Source organism: Xyrauchen texanus, chromosome 28 (genome assembly GCF_025860055.1).
Source record: "Xyrauchen texanus isolate HMW12.3.18 chromosome 28, RBS_HiC_50CHRs, whole genome shotgun sequence".
Classification (NCBI taxonomy): domain Eukaryota; kingdom Metazoa; phylum Chordata; class Actinopteri; order Cypriniformes; family Catostomidae; genus Xyrauchen; species Xyrauchen texanus.
The window spans coordinates 22,534,653-22,555,026 of record NC_068303.1 but is presented as its reverse complement, the minus strand read 5'-3'; the positions used below and the strand labels follow the sequence as shown (position 1 = coordinate 22,555,026).

General features: G+C 37.7%; 1 protein-coding gene across 4 annotated transcripts in view; it reads left to right on the top strand.

Moving 5' to 3' along the window:
* Positions 1-20,374, top strand: part of LOC127622341 (protein furry homolog-like) — a 163,094-nt gene that overhangs the window by 18,821 nt on the left and 123,899 nt on the right. For 2 of the 4 annotated variants that reach the window (XM_052096420.1, XM_052096419.1), the window contains exon 1: positions 5,224-5,306. The exons of the other annotated variants lie outside the window; for them this stretch is intronic. In XM_052096420.1, coding sequence (XP_051952380.1) covers positions 5,234-5,306 — 73 coding nt within the window. In that variant the 5' untranslated portion in view covers positions 5,224-5,233. Of the gene's footprint in view, positions 1-5,223; positions 5,307-20,374 lie in introns of those variants that run through there. 4 annotated transcript variants of the gene reach the window in all.

Below are 20,374 nucleotides of genomic sequence, written 5' to 3'. Positions count from 1 at the left end.
GGAATGCTCCCTGCCATCGGTCACTGTTTACTGAATTTTCAAGTGAAAGTAATGAGTACACATGATCATTTTAAATGTTACTTTTTTATTAATTAGGTTTACACTTATTATCCAGGCCTATAAGAAAATATCCTACTAGGCGTAAACGGATAGTTTACCCAAAATTTGAAATTGTCTTTATTTACTTACCCTCATGTTGTTCCAATTCAGTATGACTCCCTTTCTTCCGTGGAAAATAAAAGGAGTCTGCATGCACTTTCAATGTATGGAAGAAAGATGCAATGATAGTGAATAGTGACTAGGGATGTAACAGTTACACGGTATAACACAGTTTTAAAAAGAGACTGTTATCAAACCGTTGGCATTTATATTTCACGGTTTTGCTTTGATTTTTTTTCTCTTCCTAAAATCCAAGTAAAGGAATGAAAGTTTACAGTGTAAATATCAGTTAAATTAAAACAAAATCAGCTACATTTAAACAGCATCATATAAACTTGATCAACAAAACCTCTAACTTGCGACATCCTCCTATTTATTTTAAACCCACACGCACAACTGCACGGTCATTCAAACGCACGTATGCACATCAAAGCACATTACACACAAACAGATGAAAACATCAGTCATAGAGATGGTAAAAGTGTTTTCAAATGGCCATTTACAAAGTACTTTATGCAACCAGCTTAAATATTCTGTCAATCATAACATAATTGTTTTAACAAACTCTACATTTCATCACGCTCATTCAGTCAGTGAACTGGATAATTAATGTACAGCATAGAGGGTTCAAATATCAGAAATAGCCACAGATAGACAGTCTCTAACGTTAATGACTGTATAGAATACAACAGACATACAGTTTTAGTCACAGACTAAAACCTGTTTATTTGGATACAGACATCTGTATTTCCTGGGGTAATTTAATCTTCATAACGGAGCACGCCTGACTTCTGCACGTATAAGGAAAGTCGGGACTCGGGCGGCTGCTCCCGGGTCCTAATGCCTGTCGTATACAATCTCTGTCAGTGCGACTTGTACTATTGTTCTCTGAACAAAGTAATTTTGACGAAGTGTGATTTTATTTCTGGAAAATATGGTATATCATATATAAATATATATAACTGCCAATAATTTTAGCAAGGCACCTTAATACCGTGATACCACAGTATTTTTTGCGAAGGATATCGTACCGTGAACATTTCGTACTGATACACCCCTCATAGTGACTAAGGTTAACAGTCTACCTGAACTATCCCTTTAATGTCCCTTTTGATTAATATTAAATAAAATCCATTGTTGTAACTAAACATAATGTGACAGTTTTGTGATTTTATTTATTGTCATTGTTTCGGTTACTTATTCAGTTATGCCTCATAATTGTTACTCTCCATAATTAATGTTCATACAGTAATGCCTGACCAGCTCATATCAGTCCATTCGTGCGTATAATGTGTTTGTTTGTGCATGTGCGTTTGTTTATGTTAGTGTGATAGTGGAAACCCTGTGCTCCAGTCTTCACAATATGGGCCTTTGTACCCAGTGTTGTTTACAATGCTGCCTTCTCGCTTTGCATAATTCCAGCTGGGAGAGACAGTCAAGTGATGAGAAAGAGGCTGAAGGAGAGAGAGAGAAAGGTGGGAGGAGGAGGGGGAGAAAGAGAGATTGAGTGGTATCAGTTGAATCTGTTTGTGCTCCCTTTTATCTTAGCTCAGACCCCATGTCAGATAATGTCATGCACTAGCCTAATTGCTTTGTGATCAGGGGTCACAGGCCTTCAGAGGAGCAGGAAGGTTATTTAATTTAGTGTAGGAAGTCAAATGAATGCATATATCAAGACGAGGATCTCAAATATCAGTGCAATATTGCTATTAAAAGAACTTTGTAGGCACAAGGCTGCAGATAATCACAGATGTGCTGATATTCAGTACAACAGCACTCTTGTTTATGTGGTATTGCTTAAGTTAATATTGAGTAACTTTTTGGACACAATATAGCCGGTTATTTTGTTAACAGAGAAGTGAAGTGATACAAAAATGTTTTAGTGCTGTTATCAGCACTCCTGGAGCACCATTTGTTCAATTGAATTAGAGGACCGGAACTAATTGCTGTCTTATATATCCGTATGTGATTGTGTCAACTCGGCCCTAGTTATTTCAGAGGTTTCAAATATCCTATAAATGATCCATGGAGATTTCTGCATACCCAGACAGTTGTCTGTCGCCCAATTCCCTTGAGAACTAATGCATTAATAAGCAATTCAATTGTTGATCAAGCTATATGCCTATATTTTGTTTTATAAAAGATGTGTCATTGCAAAAGTATGATTAGCTTGTGCTGATTGCTTATAATAATGTCAGATCAGGGTTTGTATCAGCTCTGATCAAGTCTGTGATCTCATAGTACTGCTCTCATTTGTCAATTAATAAACCCGGACTGCCACACCCGCTTCTGCAAGAAGGGCATCGGTTACCTCATAGGTCAAGCATCACTCACTCCAGCTGTGTGTGTGTGGATGTTAGTGCGTCAGTGCAAATTGCAGGGGTATGATTATTCACTGCCTGCATAATGGTTATACGTTTTTAGCTTGGGGAACATTTTTGTATTTTTAGACAGATGGTTTCCTCTTTGGAGTTGAACTGAATGAAGTGTGTGTAGGGTCAAGATTAGGTTAATGGGTAGAGGATAGAAAATATTATTAGTCTAGTATAAAAACAATAGAGGTCAATGGAAAGTCCCCACTATTATAGAAAAACGTGTGTGTGCACATACTTTGCTATAGTTTGTGGACAAGATTTGTCTTAAACGTTGGCATATTGTCTTTGATACTCATATCACTTCTATCTCGCTCTCCTCCTCTAGATTCCTTTCTCTTGCTTTCTCCCTCCTTTTCTCACATTACTGCAGTAATTGGTGACAAAGGCTGGGCAAAATGGCTTCAATATTTTTCAGCCTGTTGACTTTTTTCTACATATTTCTTGACAGTAATGTATTTGCTCTGAAATGGCTCAAGTTATTATTATAATTTGTTTTAAATCAGAGGAACCATCTAAACAGCCATTCTAGCCAAGTATATTAAAATTAGATTAAGATTATCTAAAAAAGATTATTATAAAGGCATTGTATAAAAATGTATTTAAAAATCATCGTTTTAAAAAACACAAGTCCGTTAAACCCCTCGCATGCACAGAACAGGGCGTTATCCGATTACTCTGAAGTGCACACAGACCATGTTGATCTGTCTTAAATCGCAGCCTTTTGCAACTTTATAATCACATATGACCGTATCGCCATTTTTATGTTATTTTCATTAAAGGAATATATCCAGTGATCAATACAACTTAAGCTCAACCAACAGCATTTGTGGCATAATGTTGATTACTTCAAAAAAAATTTAGGGACTTGTCCCTCCTTTAAAAACAGCAAAAACTTTGGTTATAGTGAAGCACTTACAATGGAATTGAATTGGCCAATTTTTGGAGGGTGTAAAGGTGGAAATTTTAAGTTTATAATTTGAATTAATTCTGTAAAAATTCATGTATTATTTGAGCTGTAAAGTTTATGGTTGTTTTAGGGTTTGCGCCGTATGCCGTAATCGCAACACAGTTGTAAAATGTAATTCGCTTCACACAGAAAAGGTTTGTAAGTGATTTTTCTCACACTTAAATCATGTTAACATGTGTATTGTGTACGTCTTGTAGCTACACTTTTGAAACGGTGAGAATTTTAACGTTTACGGATTGGTCTCATTCACTTCCATTGTAAGTGCCTCACCAGAAACCAGATTTTTGCTTTTTTTAAGAAAAGGATGGATGTCAAAATTTATATTTGTGGAAATCTATATATAAATATATATATATATATATCCCAATATGGAATGCTCAATTCCCAATGCACTCGAAGTCCTCATGGTGGCATAGTGACTCGACTCAATCCGGGTGGTGGAGGACTAAACTCCGTTTCCTCCGTGTCTGAGACCATCAGTCTGCGCAGCTTATCACGAGGCTTGTTGAGCGTGTTACCCCGGAGACATGGCACATGTGGAGGCTTCACACTATTCTCTGTGGGAGCCATGCACAACTCGCCTCATGCCCCACTGAGAGCGAGAACCACATTATAGCAACCACAAGGAGGTTACCCCATGTGACTCTACCCTCCCTAGCAACCGGGCCAATTTGGTTGCTTAGGAGACCTGGCTGGAGTCACTCAGCACACCCTGGATTTGAAGTCGCGACTCCAGGAGTGGTAGTCAGTGTCTTTACTTGCTAAGCTACCCAGGCCCCCAAATAAAAACTACATTAAAATCATATCGATATTAACAATATTACTTAATTGTATATCGTAAGCAAAATCGTTGTGATTATGCAGTGAATATATGATATATCGCACCGCTCTATTTGGTGACACCTCGTTTTTGTTGTAGAAGGTACAGGAAGTGTGTATTTTGATGAGCCTCTGAAGAGAAGGATGGAGAAGGAGAGGAAAGAGTAAAAGAGCCAAGCAATAGCCATAATGACATGTATTTGAAGCACTGGATAGGAGCCAGAGCAGATGAGCAGTGTGTTGATGACATCACCATCCCCTTCTATTCTGCCATTAAAACAAACCCTCTCTTCACAGAACGAGATAAAGAAAGAGGGAGGGTGAGAGAGAGAGAGAGAGAGAGCAAGCAAGCAAGTACTATCAACCCATAGGGAGTCGATATGAGTGTATGGTGTGGGCTCTAGGACCCAGCGCATACAGGAAGAGTCACATCAGCATTGCTGCTCTCTTCTGGGAGTCCTTCCTCACCATTCCCTCTTTTACTCACATGCTCACACATTCCCGGAACAAAGTTTCCCTGCGTGATTCGAGAGCAGCATTCCGGGCTGGATGGATTGGATAATGTTCCCGCGTGCCTTTGGAATTCCTTCCTGAGGATGCAGCGTTGTCTTTTTTTTGTTTACTCTTTATTCACTTGTCTAAGTTTGTCTTAGAGCTTTTACTCTTTAGAACCTTATGGGCCTTTTTGAGTTATGCAGCTGATCTGAGCTTGTGTATATGTCCGCGTGAAAGCACACATGAATTTTGGTGTGCGTTTGGCAGTATGTGCTTCTCCACAGAGGCTAAAATTTTGCCTGCTTGCAGGCAAGATGTGAAACGCGGGTGAGTGCAGCGGACATTTGGAGTGAGGAGCCAGCGGGTCTGGCTGAAGTAACCAGTGCCTTCTTTTTACCCACTGTCTTCTGGTTGCATCATGCTGAGTCTGCAGGATTCTGTGTTCTTTGAGCTCAGCATCAAGTCTCTGCTCAAGTCCTGGAGTGGGAACTGTGAGTAATGCTCATCGTCAAAAGACACAGTGTGCTTTGTGATGATGATAAACTATATCTTGGACGTCAGGCAAGATAGTCCATGGTGGTTACTAAGTGTGCTTTAAAGTGCGCCATTGTCCTGCTGGCTGCGACAGGCCTGCATACACTGCATACATCTTCTCTGTGCTGCTCAACATTAGTGAATGTTTGTAGTTGCTGAAATTAGCTACTGCATATTTGCCTCTATTTGGAGGTGCGTCATCAGAGGACAGCAAGTTTACTCTTAAGAGGCATATATACACATGCAAGGGGTCTTGAAGTGTTTACAAACAAACACACTCATTGCTATTCTAGGTACATGTAAAGAAATGCATTTTGTAGTGCCTTGAAGTGCCGTGTTAATTATATAGTAGAAAATCAAAGAAGGTGCTCTTGGGTTTGGTTTTTTAAACAGTCATTGAACATAGAAAAATTATAGTACATGGCACTTCAGAAAAAAAAAATGTAAAAAATACTTCATATAAATTTGATTAATTTTATAAGCCAAAAGTAAAAAAAATAAATGGTGACAGGTCTCCCTTTTAGATTTTAGATTTAGGGTGCATCTCAATTAGCTTCCTAGTTCAGTAGTCTGAGCACTAGTTACACGGTATACCAATACTTATGTCACAATACCAAAAATGTTAAATGGTTTGAAATCATCTTGTTAATTTCAGATCCATACTACAGTATGTTGCTATTAGCAACATTTTACAGGATATGACAAATTCGAATCTCAAAATGCCAAGTGTGATTATTAACAGTCAAAAGATGTATTTTAATTAAATAATGTACAGTCTGCATGCACTGCACTCTTTAAGATGGACTAGAGGTGCCACTGTGATGATACGAGAGATTATATGTGATGCTAAATGCATTTTTTGTGTACAGTGTATCCGGAAAGTATTCACAGCGCTTCACTTTTTCCACATTTTGTGATGTTACAGCCTTATTCCAAAATTGATTAAATTAATTATTTTCCTCAAAATTCTACAAACATTACCACATAATGACAACGTGAAAGAAGTTTGTTTGAAATCTTTTCAAATTTAATAAAAATAAAAACAATTCACACATAAATATTCACAGCCTTTGCCATGACACTCAAAATTGAGCTCAGGTGCATCCTGTATCCACCGATCATCCTTGAGATGTTTCTACAACTTGATTGGAGTCCACCTGTGGTAAATTCAGTTGATTGGACACCTGTCTATATAAGGTCCCGCAGTTAACTGTGCATGTCAGAGCACAAACCAAGCCATGAAGTCCAAAGAATTGTCTGTAGACCCCAGAGACAGGATTGTATCAAGGCACAGATCTAGGGAAGGGTACAGAAAAAATTCTGCTGCATTGAAAGTCTCAATGAGCACAGTGGCCTTTGAGCACAATTTGGAATCAACAGGACTCTTCCTAGAGCTGTCCGCCCAGCCAAACTGAGTGATCGGGGGGGAAGGGCCTTAGTCACAGAGCTCCAGCATTTCTCTGTGGAGAGAGGAGAAACTTCCAGAAGAACATCCATCTCTGCAGCACTCCACCAATCAGGCCTGTATGGTTGAGTGACCAGACGGAAGCCACTCCTCAGTAAAAGGCACAGGACAGCCCGCCTGGAGTTTGCCAATAGGCACCTGAAGGACTCTCAGACCATGAAAAACAAAAGATTGAACTCTTTGGCCTGAATGGCAAGCGTCATGTCTGGAGGAAACCAGGCACCGCTCATCACCTGGCCAATACCATCCCTACAGTGAAGAATGTTGGTGGAAGCATCATGCTGTGTGGATGTTTTTCAGCGGCAGGAACTGGGAGACTAGTCAGGATCAAGGGAAAGATGAATGCAGCAATGTACAGAGACATCCTTGATGAAAGCCTGCTCCAGAACACTCTGGACCTCAGACTGGGGCAAAGGTTCATCTTCCAACAGGACAACGACCTTAAGCACACAGCCAAGATAACAAAGGAGTAGCTACGGGACAACTCTGTGAAATGTCCTTGAGTGGCCCAGCCAAACCCAGACTTGAACCCGATTGAACATCACTGGAGAGATCTGAAAATGGCTGTGCACCGACGCTTCCCATCCAACCTGATGGAGCTTGAGAGGTCCTGCAAAGAAGAATGGGAGAAACTGCCCAAAAATAGGTGTGCCATGTGACTTGAGGATGTAATTGGTGCCAAAGGTGCTTCAACAAAGTATTGAGCAAAGGCTGTGAATAATTATATACATGTGATTTTAATTTTTTTTTATATTTTTTTTCCCCTTTTTTTTCTTTTTAATAAATTTGCAAAGATTTCAAACAAACTTCTTTCATGTTGTCATTATGGGGTATTGTTTGTTGAATTTTGAGGAAAATCATTAATTTAATCAAATTTGGAATAAGGCTGTAACTTCACAAAATGTGGAAAAAGTGAAGTGCTTTGAATACTTTCCGGAAGCATTGTATGTAAACTTCTAACTTCAATTTTAGCTTCTCAACAGCCAGTTATGTCCTGCACAGTTGGAGAAATGTCACTTGAGGTTGGCATGCAACAGTAAGTCTATTTCGCTTTTGCTCCCTCCTCTCTCTAATCTTGGGTGTTGTTGCCAATTCCTTTGCGTTGGGCCTCTCTGTTCAAACAATGAGGAGCGAGACCTAGTTTCAAGAGCTGGCAACATCTGACTTAACCAGTAGACTCTTATTTCTTGTTCTGCCCTGTCTCTGGTTGGAGGTCAAAGACATAACTTTACATGTATGAATAACAGCTAAAGCTGTGTAAATGAGAAAAGTGTGGATAAATCCAGATAAATATGTGTGTGTCGGAGCATTGGTTCTGGAGATAGATTCTGAGTAAAGGAATCTGGGCATGTTGAGACACTGCAGAAATAATGTTGACACTTTATAAAAGCCATAACAGATTAATCTCTCTTTTAAAAACACAAATACAGCTTGCCTTTAATCTCCATCATGCGTGAAGCAGGTGGAAGCACACCACAGTGAATCAAGGGGAACTTTTAAAACTTTTTTTTAATTATTATTTATTTATTAGTTTTTTAATAGTTGCTATGAGAGGACAAGAAGCAATCCCTAATTCTCAGCTATTATATTTATTTTTCTTTCTATTGCATATTGTTTTCTGATTGTCTTTATCTGACAGATTCGGTCACAATTTTCTTTATTATGCCTGAGGCATTCGGTTTTGTTAGGGATGAAATGTACTCTTTGTAAATACATGATATGGAACTTCCAGATATGGAACTTTTTTGTCTGATACTTATCTAATATAAATCCATAGGCCGATACAGATTGCGATATTTTGCCATACCTTATTTTGTCTTTTTTGGGAGGGGAATTATGCTTTGAAAATGTACAAAGAGGTACAAAAGCTTTTCTCTGTTCTAACAATAAATAATTTATGTTGAACATGGAGCAGATCTGTTGAACACATGACAGGTCAACATATTTTAGGGAGCCACAATTAAAGCTAAATTAATATGATTACATGATGGTTGATAGGAAAAATAAGGTTAGTTTGTACTTGTAAAAAAAATTTTGCACTTCTGTTTTTGCAGTTTAAGACAACAGAACTCGCATTTTACATGTATGTACTGTGTATGATTGAACATTACAAATCCATATTAGACTTAAGTTGAGCAATTCCATAAAACTGTCAACCACATACTGGAAAAATAAGAAGTTAACAAAGGAACAAAACTCCCTTTTAAATTCTGTATTATAGTTGTTTAATAGAACATAGATAATGCTATCCAGACCACCAGAGAGCACTGCTTGCTCACTCAGCACTCACTGATGTGTGAGCCAGCGGTGAATGGGGAAAAGCAGTTATGTAAGGTTTATGAATCATGCCAGGCCATTTCAGTGTTTGCGGTTTCAATCTTAAAGGTGCAATATGTAACAATTTTCATGTAATATTTGCCTTTTTTTGCTAATGTGTGAATGGCTTGTAATGCAACTTAAAAAAATTGGCCCTACCTGGACTTTCTAGGTTGCCTGTTAAATCCTGTAGACTGATTTTCTTGCGACGGGAGCGTGTTGGTTGCTGGGGAAAATCCAACGGGTATGGTGTTTATGCACGCTCCCGAGAGCCTTGATTCAGTGCTTTCCTTCCGCTATTCAACAGCAACAACAAAATGCAACACTAGGTAACATTATCTTAGAGATGGAATTCAGCAAACGTCCGGCTCCCAGCATAACACCAACTCCTGCACAAACTCAGAGTAAACCCCCCCCCCCATTTGATTCCTGATGGACCTTCTTTCAGTTTTGGGGATCAAAACCGACCTTGAATTTACGTTCTTACATAACTGCAAAGCATGTGAAATATAGTGCCATAACGATTGGTCTGTTACAGTTTAGAAAACTTGATCTTGCCTCTAACACTGATGAATTGCAAGCTACCTTGCTTCGTAACTTTCAAATAATTTTAACAATCTTCTCTTTATACTAAAAGTCAGGTAAACAGGATACATTTAAAGGGGTCATGACATGAGAAACCAAATTTGCCTTGATCTTTTGGTATATAAGAGGTCTTTGTATCATTAAAACGTCCTGCAAGTTTAATATTTTAAGACGTCCTCCCCATTCTAAACGAATCATTTATTTAATCAAGCTCAAAATACAGCTCGTTCTGGATTCATGGTTAGAAGTGACGTGACGGTTAGAAGTGACGTACCAGCGTTTGCATATGACCGCCTCCAGCACAAGATAACTACGCTTTAAGCGCAAGACAACTACGCTCATTTCAGTATCGCCGTGCGCCTCACAAGTGTTCAGTCGATGGACAGCGAGCTCTGACAGAGACTACTTGTGCACAGGAAAATTACGATGCCACACAGATGTGCTGTTCCTGGCTGTGGTCAAACAAAACCTCTGAATAAGCTGCCGAAAGATCCAGACGTCAGGGAAAAATGGATGCAGTTTATTTTTTGCGGACGTTCCAGTCACGGCAGTGTTAACTTAAGCGTTTGTTCTGTACATTTTAAGGATGACTGTTTTGAGAACAAATCTCAATATGATGCTGGCTTTGCCAGAAAACTGTTGCTCAAAGATAAGTCCGTGCCGACTATTCTGGGAACAACGACGACGCAAAGTGTAAGTAATCTATTTTAAACTTTAAACTACTTTTTAAAGCGCAATTTCATTCATTATGAATAATCACAGTGTTTTTACTTAGTTTACTTGCATATTGTTCTGGCTGGGGCGTCAATAATTGATACATAGGCACTGACGTTAGCCAATCATAACAGTGGGCGTTAACACTGAAGTCTTAAATGGAAAACGCCCCAAAACAGACTGTTTGAATCAGAGGATGAGAAACAGGGTGGGAAAAGGTCATAAATCACTAGATTTTAAAAGTTTTTCTTAAAAAAAAAATATATTAATACTATAATTGCACCTAAGGGAACATAATAATACAATAAAAAAAACCCATGTCATGACCCCTTTAAGCAAATACGCTGTTCTTTTATCGTGGTACAACAAATTACATACAATAGTGCATCATTCCAGTGCAATAGTAAACTCTTGTGTAGTTTGGTAGAATGTTGGTGTATGTGTTGTCAGTATGCTATGTTAGCTGATAAGTAGTTTTAGTTTAGTCTCAAAGTTTGAATTAAAACAATCATAGCTGTTATTTCTATTATGCTACCTCATCTGTCAGCAAGATGCCAGTGAATCACGTTCAGTCTTTGTAAGTCACATCATTGTTTTGGATGCTCGCTCGCGTCTCTATGGAGTGTGTGCATGAGCAAAAGGTAGCTGGCTGCAGTTCACTTAACGGCCACAGGTGTCATTGATAACAAGGGTTTCTGAATCTTACATACTGCACGTTTAATTTAATTAGTCATGCAGCATCAATGTATATCATACAAAGTCAGCTGGTTTCAAGCATTTCGAATGGTTTCCCTCATCATTTAGCCTACAGATATGTGCCGTTTTCACAACTGGCACTTCCGTTTAGGCCAGTTTTCCGCATTTACTTAAGAACGAGAAAGAATAAAAATGAAATATTACATGTTCTTAGGAGTGCCAACCTCTTCTACATATTGTGGCTATTATTTCTGGATTGTGCATTTGAAATGGAGTTTTTACAAAGTGTGTTGCTAATTAATTATAAGAAATAATAGTTTTTTTCATATCAGCATTTTCATGCTTCTAACCAATATGCTGATGATTTTAATTTGGTCAATAACTGGCTTATTAATATTGGCAACCGATTTATTTTTTATGCCTAATTTATAATGCAAACCAAGTAATTGATATAACTATAGTGATTTATGTAACCATCTCAAAGTCTGGCAGATTTTATCCGGTTTGATAAATTGGTTGTAGTGAAATAAGTAAAATTTTAAGATAAAAGTTTTCTGGGCTCACTTCTTTGAACTTGTCGTCACACTGCTAAAGGTGAACTTTTATTAGACTGTGTGTCAACTTTCCATTCCCATGAGTAGGGCTGTGTATCGTTCAAAAAATTCCAATACCGATACCTTGATTATACCAGTTCCTAAACAATACCTTTTTCGATACCAATTTTATGAAATCCATTTTAACAAGAATACAAACATTACACATTACCTAAAAAAAACGTTGTTTTTATTTTTTCAGTTTGTTTCATCCTGAGCCTTCTGGCCTCCTCATGCCAGGGTCGGCAGAGGCAGAGGCAGAGGCTATACCATTAAGATGAAGAGGAAAAAAAAAACAAGAAAGCCAAACTGTTAATTCAGCCAACCCTAAGGATAAGTACGGTTTTACAAGATAACTAGTTTAATATGAGTTAAACTTGATCAGTTACTGTCAACCTTAAAGCATTTTAAGCATCAATTTAGCTTGCTATGTATAGCCGTACATCCAAACAATATCTAACGTTATGTAGGTCCCAGTTTATATGACTATCTCACCGTGCTCAGAAACGTTAATTTAACAAGTACACAAGCATATACCACTACAAGTTAGCCAATGTCGATGTCCCAGTCATAGCGCCGCCGCATTCATCAGTTTTTGGGGGGGGGGGACTCATGTGGTGGGCAGGAGGGCACTGAGAGGATGACTGCACCGGCTCGGTCTTCTTGCAGTTGAAGACGGAGCAACTTTCTGCTCTAAAGTTTATTTCGTACACTGTCAAGTGCTTCATCAGATTTGTCGTGTTGCCGATCTTGGCAGCAATTATCTTGTCGCAAATATTGCATAGCGCACTGTTGGCATCGAGCCTGGTGAAATGTAGCCACACTTTTGATCTTTTCCACATCTTTTACATCTATGGGTGTTGGGACGCATACACATTACAGCCTCACATGTGAGCCGTGTCTCTGGGTGTAAACTTGTGTTTTTCCTTGATGCCTAAACACAGCCAATCACCGGCACTTTTAGATTTGGGTGCATCTAGCATGCTACATGCTTATCACTGATGTTGACGAGATTAACCACTTAGGTATCGAAATTTGGTACCGAACAACAAGAAATTTTTCAATATTCGATTGTTTAGAGGCAATTCGGTCGGCGCCTAAAATGTATCAAACTCGATACCCAGCCATACCCATGAATCCAGTCATTGGCACCTATCCTGCATCCAGATCCAGATCAGTGATCACCACTGCGTTGGGCTTTTACTAGCTGAGTATAATGTAGATGATGGATGTCATTCAGGTAATTTGAGCTCCATGTGTGATCGTTCTGTTCCCTCTTGAACAATCCACATCCCCATGACTACCAAAAATCATCCTGTATGAATGTATGCCTCATTTTTGCATCTCCTTATGTATTTACAGCAGCTTAGAGTGAGAGTTTTACCTCACAATATTTGATCTATATTCTAATGTTGAGAATATAGATTTTTATTTACAAAAGTTTTTGCTTTTATTCTTTTTGGGAAGTTAAGAGATTTAGCACTATTTAGAACAAATTTGTGAGAAGACAAAGATACTGCAGCACTAGGTCAATGAACAATCAATTATTTATATTTATTTTAGTAAAGATGCCCTTACAGGTCCTGCGTAGAGCTAGACTGCAAATGTTTTTGTGTAATTATAAACAATGCTGGAACCAAAGTATTCCTTTCTTTTTTTATTTGTATTGTTTTTTCTGACACTAACGTACCAATGCTTAAAGCTACTTCCATGTCTCTGCAATGAAAAAAAAAAACAGGAAGTTAAGCACTTTTTGTGCAAAGTACTAAGTCCAATGAAGATGAATGAGAAACAGGTGACTAAAATATTGCAGTATATAGCAGTTTTAAATGCAATGCACTAAACATAAAGAATTGTAATTTTATCAAATTGCGACCCAAAGATCGATGTAATTTTGTATTTCCAGATCCCTGCTGATTCCCACCCCGACAGGGAATCAGATCTTAAGAACACGTTGTCTTTTTCAGAGTTTGAATGTACCAAGGAACACACACACTCCAAACATGTGACTCCATTCTATGTGACTTTGCCTTAGTCTCAGTCACAAATGTGTGCTATGGGGTTAGCAATAATGCCCAGTGTGTCACAAATCACCCATCGTATAGAGGAATGGAGAGGAGGATAAAAATTGTGAGAAAGAGTGAGGGGTGCCTCACATTGTTTCTATTTTGTTTAATTTGCTTAACCTTTCTGCATCATTTAGTGGAAAGCACAAACTACTTTGGTGTGCCTATCAGTAGGCCTGCTGACAAATTTGAGGAGGATCTAGGGACCCTATTATGCTACCGGCCAATGAACACTAGCTGTGTGACATCATAGGAATGGGGAGGCATTGCGAAACAGAAAATAAAAAGTGCGTGTTCTTACATAGACAAACCAACACACAAACAGCCCTGAGGATGGATTACTGGGTGTCTCCCCTCTCTCAAACTTGCGTGCGTGAATGTTTGTGTTTGTTAGTATTATGATGAGGGAGTTGCTAGGTGTGATCCTGTGTTCTCCTCTGAAAAATCCATTACATTTAACATGGATTTTGTTTTTTTATGATTTATCCTTCTATTATTGTTTTAGCTTCTCTGGCCTCTGTGCGGTTTCCCCACCAACCTGTGGGAGGCAAGGGTTGGGATTTCCTGAATGGAGATAGACATGTGATATACAGTTTTTCCAGTATTTCTGCATTCAGGACTTTATTGTACATGTATGTGGTAATCCACAGATGCAATCCTTTATCTGTACCCTAGAAGGTGAGATATGTGTTTGATAATAAGTTAGGAATGCTCTGATCGATCAATAGCAAATTATTTTAATGTCCTATGACTCGATCAGTGGTCTCATAATTTGGCAGATTACAAAATGATGTCGCAAAAGACGCATGGCTCCGCAGCACCAGTCGTAGAGATGACAAATTGTCAATGCAGTGTTTATCTCTTTCCACAAGGCATTGAGTTGTAGTTAAACAATTGATCACTTGTGTGTGTGTGACTTTTTTTTTTTTTTATGTTATTTATTTATCTGCATATTTTTTTTCAGCAACTGAAGTACCTAATTTTGTTGTAGATATCCCAATGTGGATACTGAATTTGCACTTTTCAGAGAGCTCAAAAAATATTGCAATAAAAATTGTTACATTTGTGAAATAAAAAATGTAATTAATTGTGTAAAATAAGCACATCATTTCGAAAAATGTATCACAGGCCCCTGAATCAAATTGAACTGAAATGGTATTACCAACAGGGTAATTCAGTTATTAAACCAATATCACAAAAGCAAGAGTGATGTATTTCCAGCTATCAGCAGGGCTGTGATTCGGCCGCAGGTAATCACAGCTGTGGTGATAGATGGATAATACAGCACTCTTGTTCATGTGATATTGCTTTTATACAACAATGCAATAAACAAGTAAATCAATAGGGGGAAAAACACAACTAAGAAGTGTCCCAAAAAAATTATTGTTTGTGGAACTACTTTCTTACGCCACAGTATCTACCATTGCTATTTCAAAAGATGTGTACAAGCCTCCGTTCAAAAACCCTTTTTTAGAACTAGTAACGACAGCTTGAGCTGTTTCTAACAAGTTATTGGAGAAACAAGGACATGTGTGTGTGTCTAAAGAGAGGGGAAGATGGAGAGAGAGAGACTTAGCATGTGATTACCTACGTCTGTAACAGTGATAAACATTCTACAGCTGTTAGTTTAACTCTATTCCTCAGATGTAGTGTGATAGTCCCTAATCGTTTTTGGACTCACTCCATTGGCATATAATGCAACAAAGGGGACCGAAGTCAACTGATTTTAGTAATAGACCTGCCTATCTCTATGTAAATATAAAAATTATGCTGCCACCTTTCTAATGTTATTTTTTTAACCTGTAGTTTTGCTCCAAAATCATAGGTGAAATTATTATTAATTTTTTTAACTCTACAAAATAATGGATTACTCGCTATATATTGATGCATAACATTTAATGTTTTGCCTTTCATCACATTTATGTTTATATTCCTTCAGAAAAGTATTAACACAATTAAAAATGTCAGGGACATTTCTGAAATTTGGTTATGTTGCCATTTACCAATTCTGTTTTGTGATGCGTGTGCTAAAATTGCATACTTCACCTTTAAATATTTGGAACATTCTAATTAAAAGATCAGGATCCTTGTTCCATAATGAATCCTTGAACAAATATTTTTTTTGGCATGCACTCTTTGCAGGTGATTGAAAGGGTACTCCACCCTGTGTGTGTTAGGAAGCAGGATATGATGCATGGTCGAAATAATGTGTACAGCCCATTTTAAGGCATGCTCAGACCTCACTTCTCAATTTTTAAGTCAACAGACAGAATGGCATCGTGCCTCAGACTAAAAAGCTGTCAAGTCAAAACATTGTCAAATGAACAGCAAATTCTTAGTGTGCGAATGGGGCAATATCTCTTCATGATGTGGCATAGGTGTGTATGATTCAAGAGCCTTCATGCAAACACACAAAAATTGCATTATATGTATTTTACATATTATATAAAAAATTATATATATATATATGTATTAGTGATGTCAGTCTTTTAAAAAACGTGTAATCGCAATTTAATAGCATTATTTTTTAATAGTTAATCTGCGATTAATTGCAGATTTTGAAGGGTAATTAAAAAAATATATATTTAATGGTTAAGTGCTCATGAAAAAGTTTTGTCTTTAGCTGTTTTTGAAGACAGAGAGGGAGTCTACTTTACAGATTGAGTTGGGAGGATTGTTCCACAACAGAGGTATAGTGAAGCCGAAAGTCCGGGAAAGTGATTTGGTACCTCTTTGTATTGTACCACAAGGCACCACTCATCGCATTTTTCTGGTGGGGATGTAGCTTTGCATGAATGATTTTAGGTAAGCTGGAGCAGACCCAGTGACTGTTCTGTATTCCAGCATCAGAGCATTAATACATGATGCAACTGGCAGCCAGTGTAGAGAGACAAAGAGGGGTGTAACATGTGCTCTCTTGGGTTTGTTAAAGATCAGATGTGCTGCTGCATTCTGTATCATTTGCAGAGGTACATGCTGGAAGAGCTGCTAAAAGAGCATTACAGTAGTCCAGTCTTGATATGACAAGTGATTGAACAAGTAGTTGTGTGACATGATCAGAGAGGAAGTGTCTTTTCTTCCTAATGTTGTAGAGTGCAAATCTACATGATCAAGCTGTTGAAATTTTGTCGGTAAAATTGTATTGGTTGACGAGGATTACACCCAGGTTTCTGACCATTTTGAATGGTGCTATTGTGGATTAACCCAGCTGAACAGTGATGTTGTACTCAACAAGAGGGTTGGCTGTAAAGACGAGGAGCTCGGTCTTCGCCAGGTTGAGTTGAAGGTGGTAATCCTTCATCCAGACTGATATGTCTGCCAGTAAATTTAAATTTTTATATTTTCACAACACATACACCGTTGGCCAAAAGTTTGGAAAAATGTACAGATTTTGGTCTTATGGAAAGAAATTGGTAATTCAACTGATCACAATTTTTAGTCAGGACATTAATAACATGAAAAATTACTATTGCAATTTAATTTACTTAAACTACTTCAAAGGGTTCTCATCATAAAATCTTCCACATGCAGCAATGACAAATTTTCAGATCCTTGGCATTCCACTTGTCAGTTTGTCCATATACTGGGGTGACATTTCACCCCACGGTTCCTGTAGTACTTGTCATACTTAGCTGTCTTTTTATTACCGTCTAGCTGATCCCACAAAAGCTCAATGGGGTTAAGATCCATAAATTTATTTTCCAAAGATTTGTTTCTTTGCCCACTCTAACATATTCTTTTTGTTTTTCTGTTTCAAAAGTGTCTTTATCTTTGCAATTCTTCCCACAAGGCCTGCTCCACTGAGTCTTCTCTTTACTGTTGTACACAAAAACTGGTCGAGCGGGTAGAATTCAATGAAGCTCTCTGAGTACATGTGAGGCCTTTATTTCTCAAACTAGAGACTCTGATCCTCTTGTTTAGTTGTACATTTGGCCTTCCACATCTCATTCTGTCTTTGTTAGAGCTAGTTGTCCTTTTGTCTTTGAAAACTGTAGTGTTCACCTTTTGTATGAAATCTTCATTTTATTTAATTTTTTTGGCCAATTTCGAGCATTGTTTAGAATTCATTCCTCAAAACAATGATTGACTGACGAGTTTCTAGAGAAAGCGGTTTCTTTTTTGTCTTAATATTGACCTAATATTGACTTTTAAGTCATGCCAGTCTATTGCATACAGTGGTAACTCAATAACAAACATAGGGACAATGTTAAGCTTCATTTAACGCCTTATCCCCGCAGGGGGGCGTGGGCGGGTCGTGGGGGCGTGTTTATAATTTTATTACCTTTGTTTTATAACAAATATTCAATCAACTATCATAAACTATGCATCATTTGATAGCTAAAACACTCAAAAATCACGTTCTGAACTTGTTTTTGCAATCAATACACCAGAGAGGAAAGGGTTAAATTAAATGCTGACAGACCGACCCTGTAAATATGAACAAAATGAACGGCAATACTCATCTTTCATCTCCTATGGTTCAGATCAGTCCGGATCGAATCCAAGAAACACCAGCATACATTTCAATGTAAGGGTCTACTCTTCAAAATGCATCCCACTTTTTAATCCAAAACAACAAAAAAATAGGGAAAAAAACGAAATATCCTCCTCAGTTTTCATGAGCGCTTCCAGTTAGAGTAATCCATCATGTTCACTTTCAATGAAATATCGATTCTAATTTGTATTCCAATGTTCAAAAACCATCTCTCCCCCGTAGTTTGGACTGTTTCCGATAAAATGAGCCATTCCCTGTTTCTCTCCTTCAATCACAGGCTCTGTAATGACCAAAATATGAAGGGAGCGCACCAACAGGCTGCGGGACCTGTCACTCTCGCACCTCGGTTTTTGATTGGATAAAAGCCACCCAATGTCTGGTCAGCAAAATTTTGATGGATTGGAGTATTAACCAACTAAAACACGATTGCAGTGATTGACAGTTTGCTTAGTTTACCTCAGAAGATCTGTCTAATACATAGGTCTAATACAAGTGCGTCCACGTGCGCTCTTCGTCATTTTACGCACAGCGCGCACAGTTTTTACCATTGTTTTGCTACACGGAGCTCGTTTCAACGCGCGGATTTATTCTAACATTATATCTAACAATCTACATCATGGATCGTCGACTGAAGAGGAGTTTTTGTGGTGTTGAGAGTGTTTTGGAGGAGGTAATGAGTAGCAGCGATGAAGAACAGAAGAAAGACGTAGAAACCGACATCTTAGACAGAGAGAGCACGGTGTCGAGTGTCGATTCGGCTGAAGAGGAGATGTTTCTCCATGGACTCGATCCCGTATTAGATCGGTAAGTTGAAACACATCGTCTTGAGTTTTTATGTTTATGAATTATTGGCAGTTTTTCTGTTCATATCATGTTTTTGATTATAAAATGACTAGCAAAGACACGAGGCTACACGAGTAGCTAGGTGATAGCTGTATATTATACATAAAGACATAATATTTATATCACACACACATATTATATTTATGATGCATATAATATAACAAAAATGTCTTTATCTTTCCTGTCTTTCAGTGGCTTTGGTTTCCAGTTGGTAACAAACCTTGTTAGTGACTGCCTTGGATCAACATAAATACTGTAAATACTGTAATTGCTTTTTTTTCTTTAGTAATGGGATATTTATTATAATTATCAGTTTATTGTAATTTATTTGAGTAAAAACACTGTTGCAATTACAAATGTTGTTTTCTTTTTATATAATTTATTAATTAGTTGTAAAACGATCACTTTTGAAATGCATACATGAAGTGAGTTTTTTTGTTTCACTGTTTTTGCTATCAGAATTGTTCAAAATAAAGAGTATTTTGTTAAAATGTTAAAATGTTGTGCTGAAATCATTTTTTCTTGTGTGGTTTGATGAGCAGAACAGTTCTGAATTGATATACATGTATGTAGTATGTAGTGTTTAGTCCTTATGTCATTTGGTTACCAGATGTCCATTTGGAGTCTCCAAATGGCCTTTTGGAAAGGACGCCTAGACTTTCCCTGAATAAAAGCTTACAGAAACTACATTTTTGGGTGTATCATCTTCAAATTTGAATCAGAACATGGTCAGACATTCAGTTTTATCTTTATGGTGTTTTCAGGCCTTTAACATAAAAGTCTGATACATTTTTCCCTAAATGAAGTTCATTCATAGAAATCGTGAGTCACTTTCATGTAAATTTGACCTTGTTTTACTCTGTTCCTATGCTACTTTTGAATTAGTATGACTCTTGGGTAACAAAGTTTCAAGTGTCTAGTTTAAAAAAAATATCAGAGTTATGAATGTGGACCATATGGTTTAGGAGCTACAGACATTTGTATTTGGATATGTCATTTTCAGAAAATTCTCAAAAATAGGGGTGCTGGTTAAGAGGTTTACAAACCAAATATCTTTCAGCTTTGTTTGAAAAAAAATGGCATGTCATTTTCTAGTACCAATTTAGCATGACTACTCAATGATAAGGTGTCGGAGTGATGACTGCTGGAAATGGTGTCTGTCTATATTTGATAAAAAAAATAAAAAAAAACTTTTTTCAAATAGTGGTGGTGCTGTTTTTTACATCAGTAATGTCCTGACTATAATTTGTGA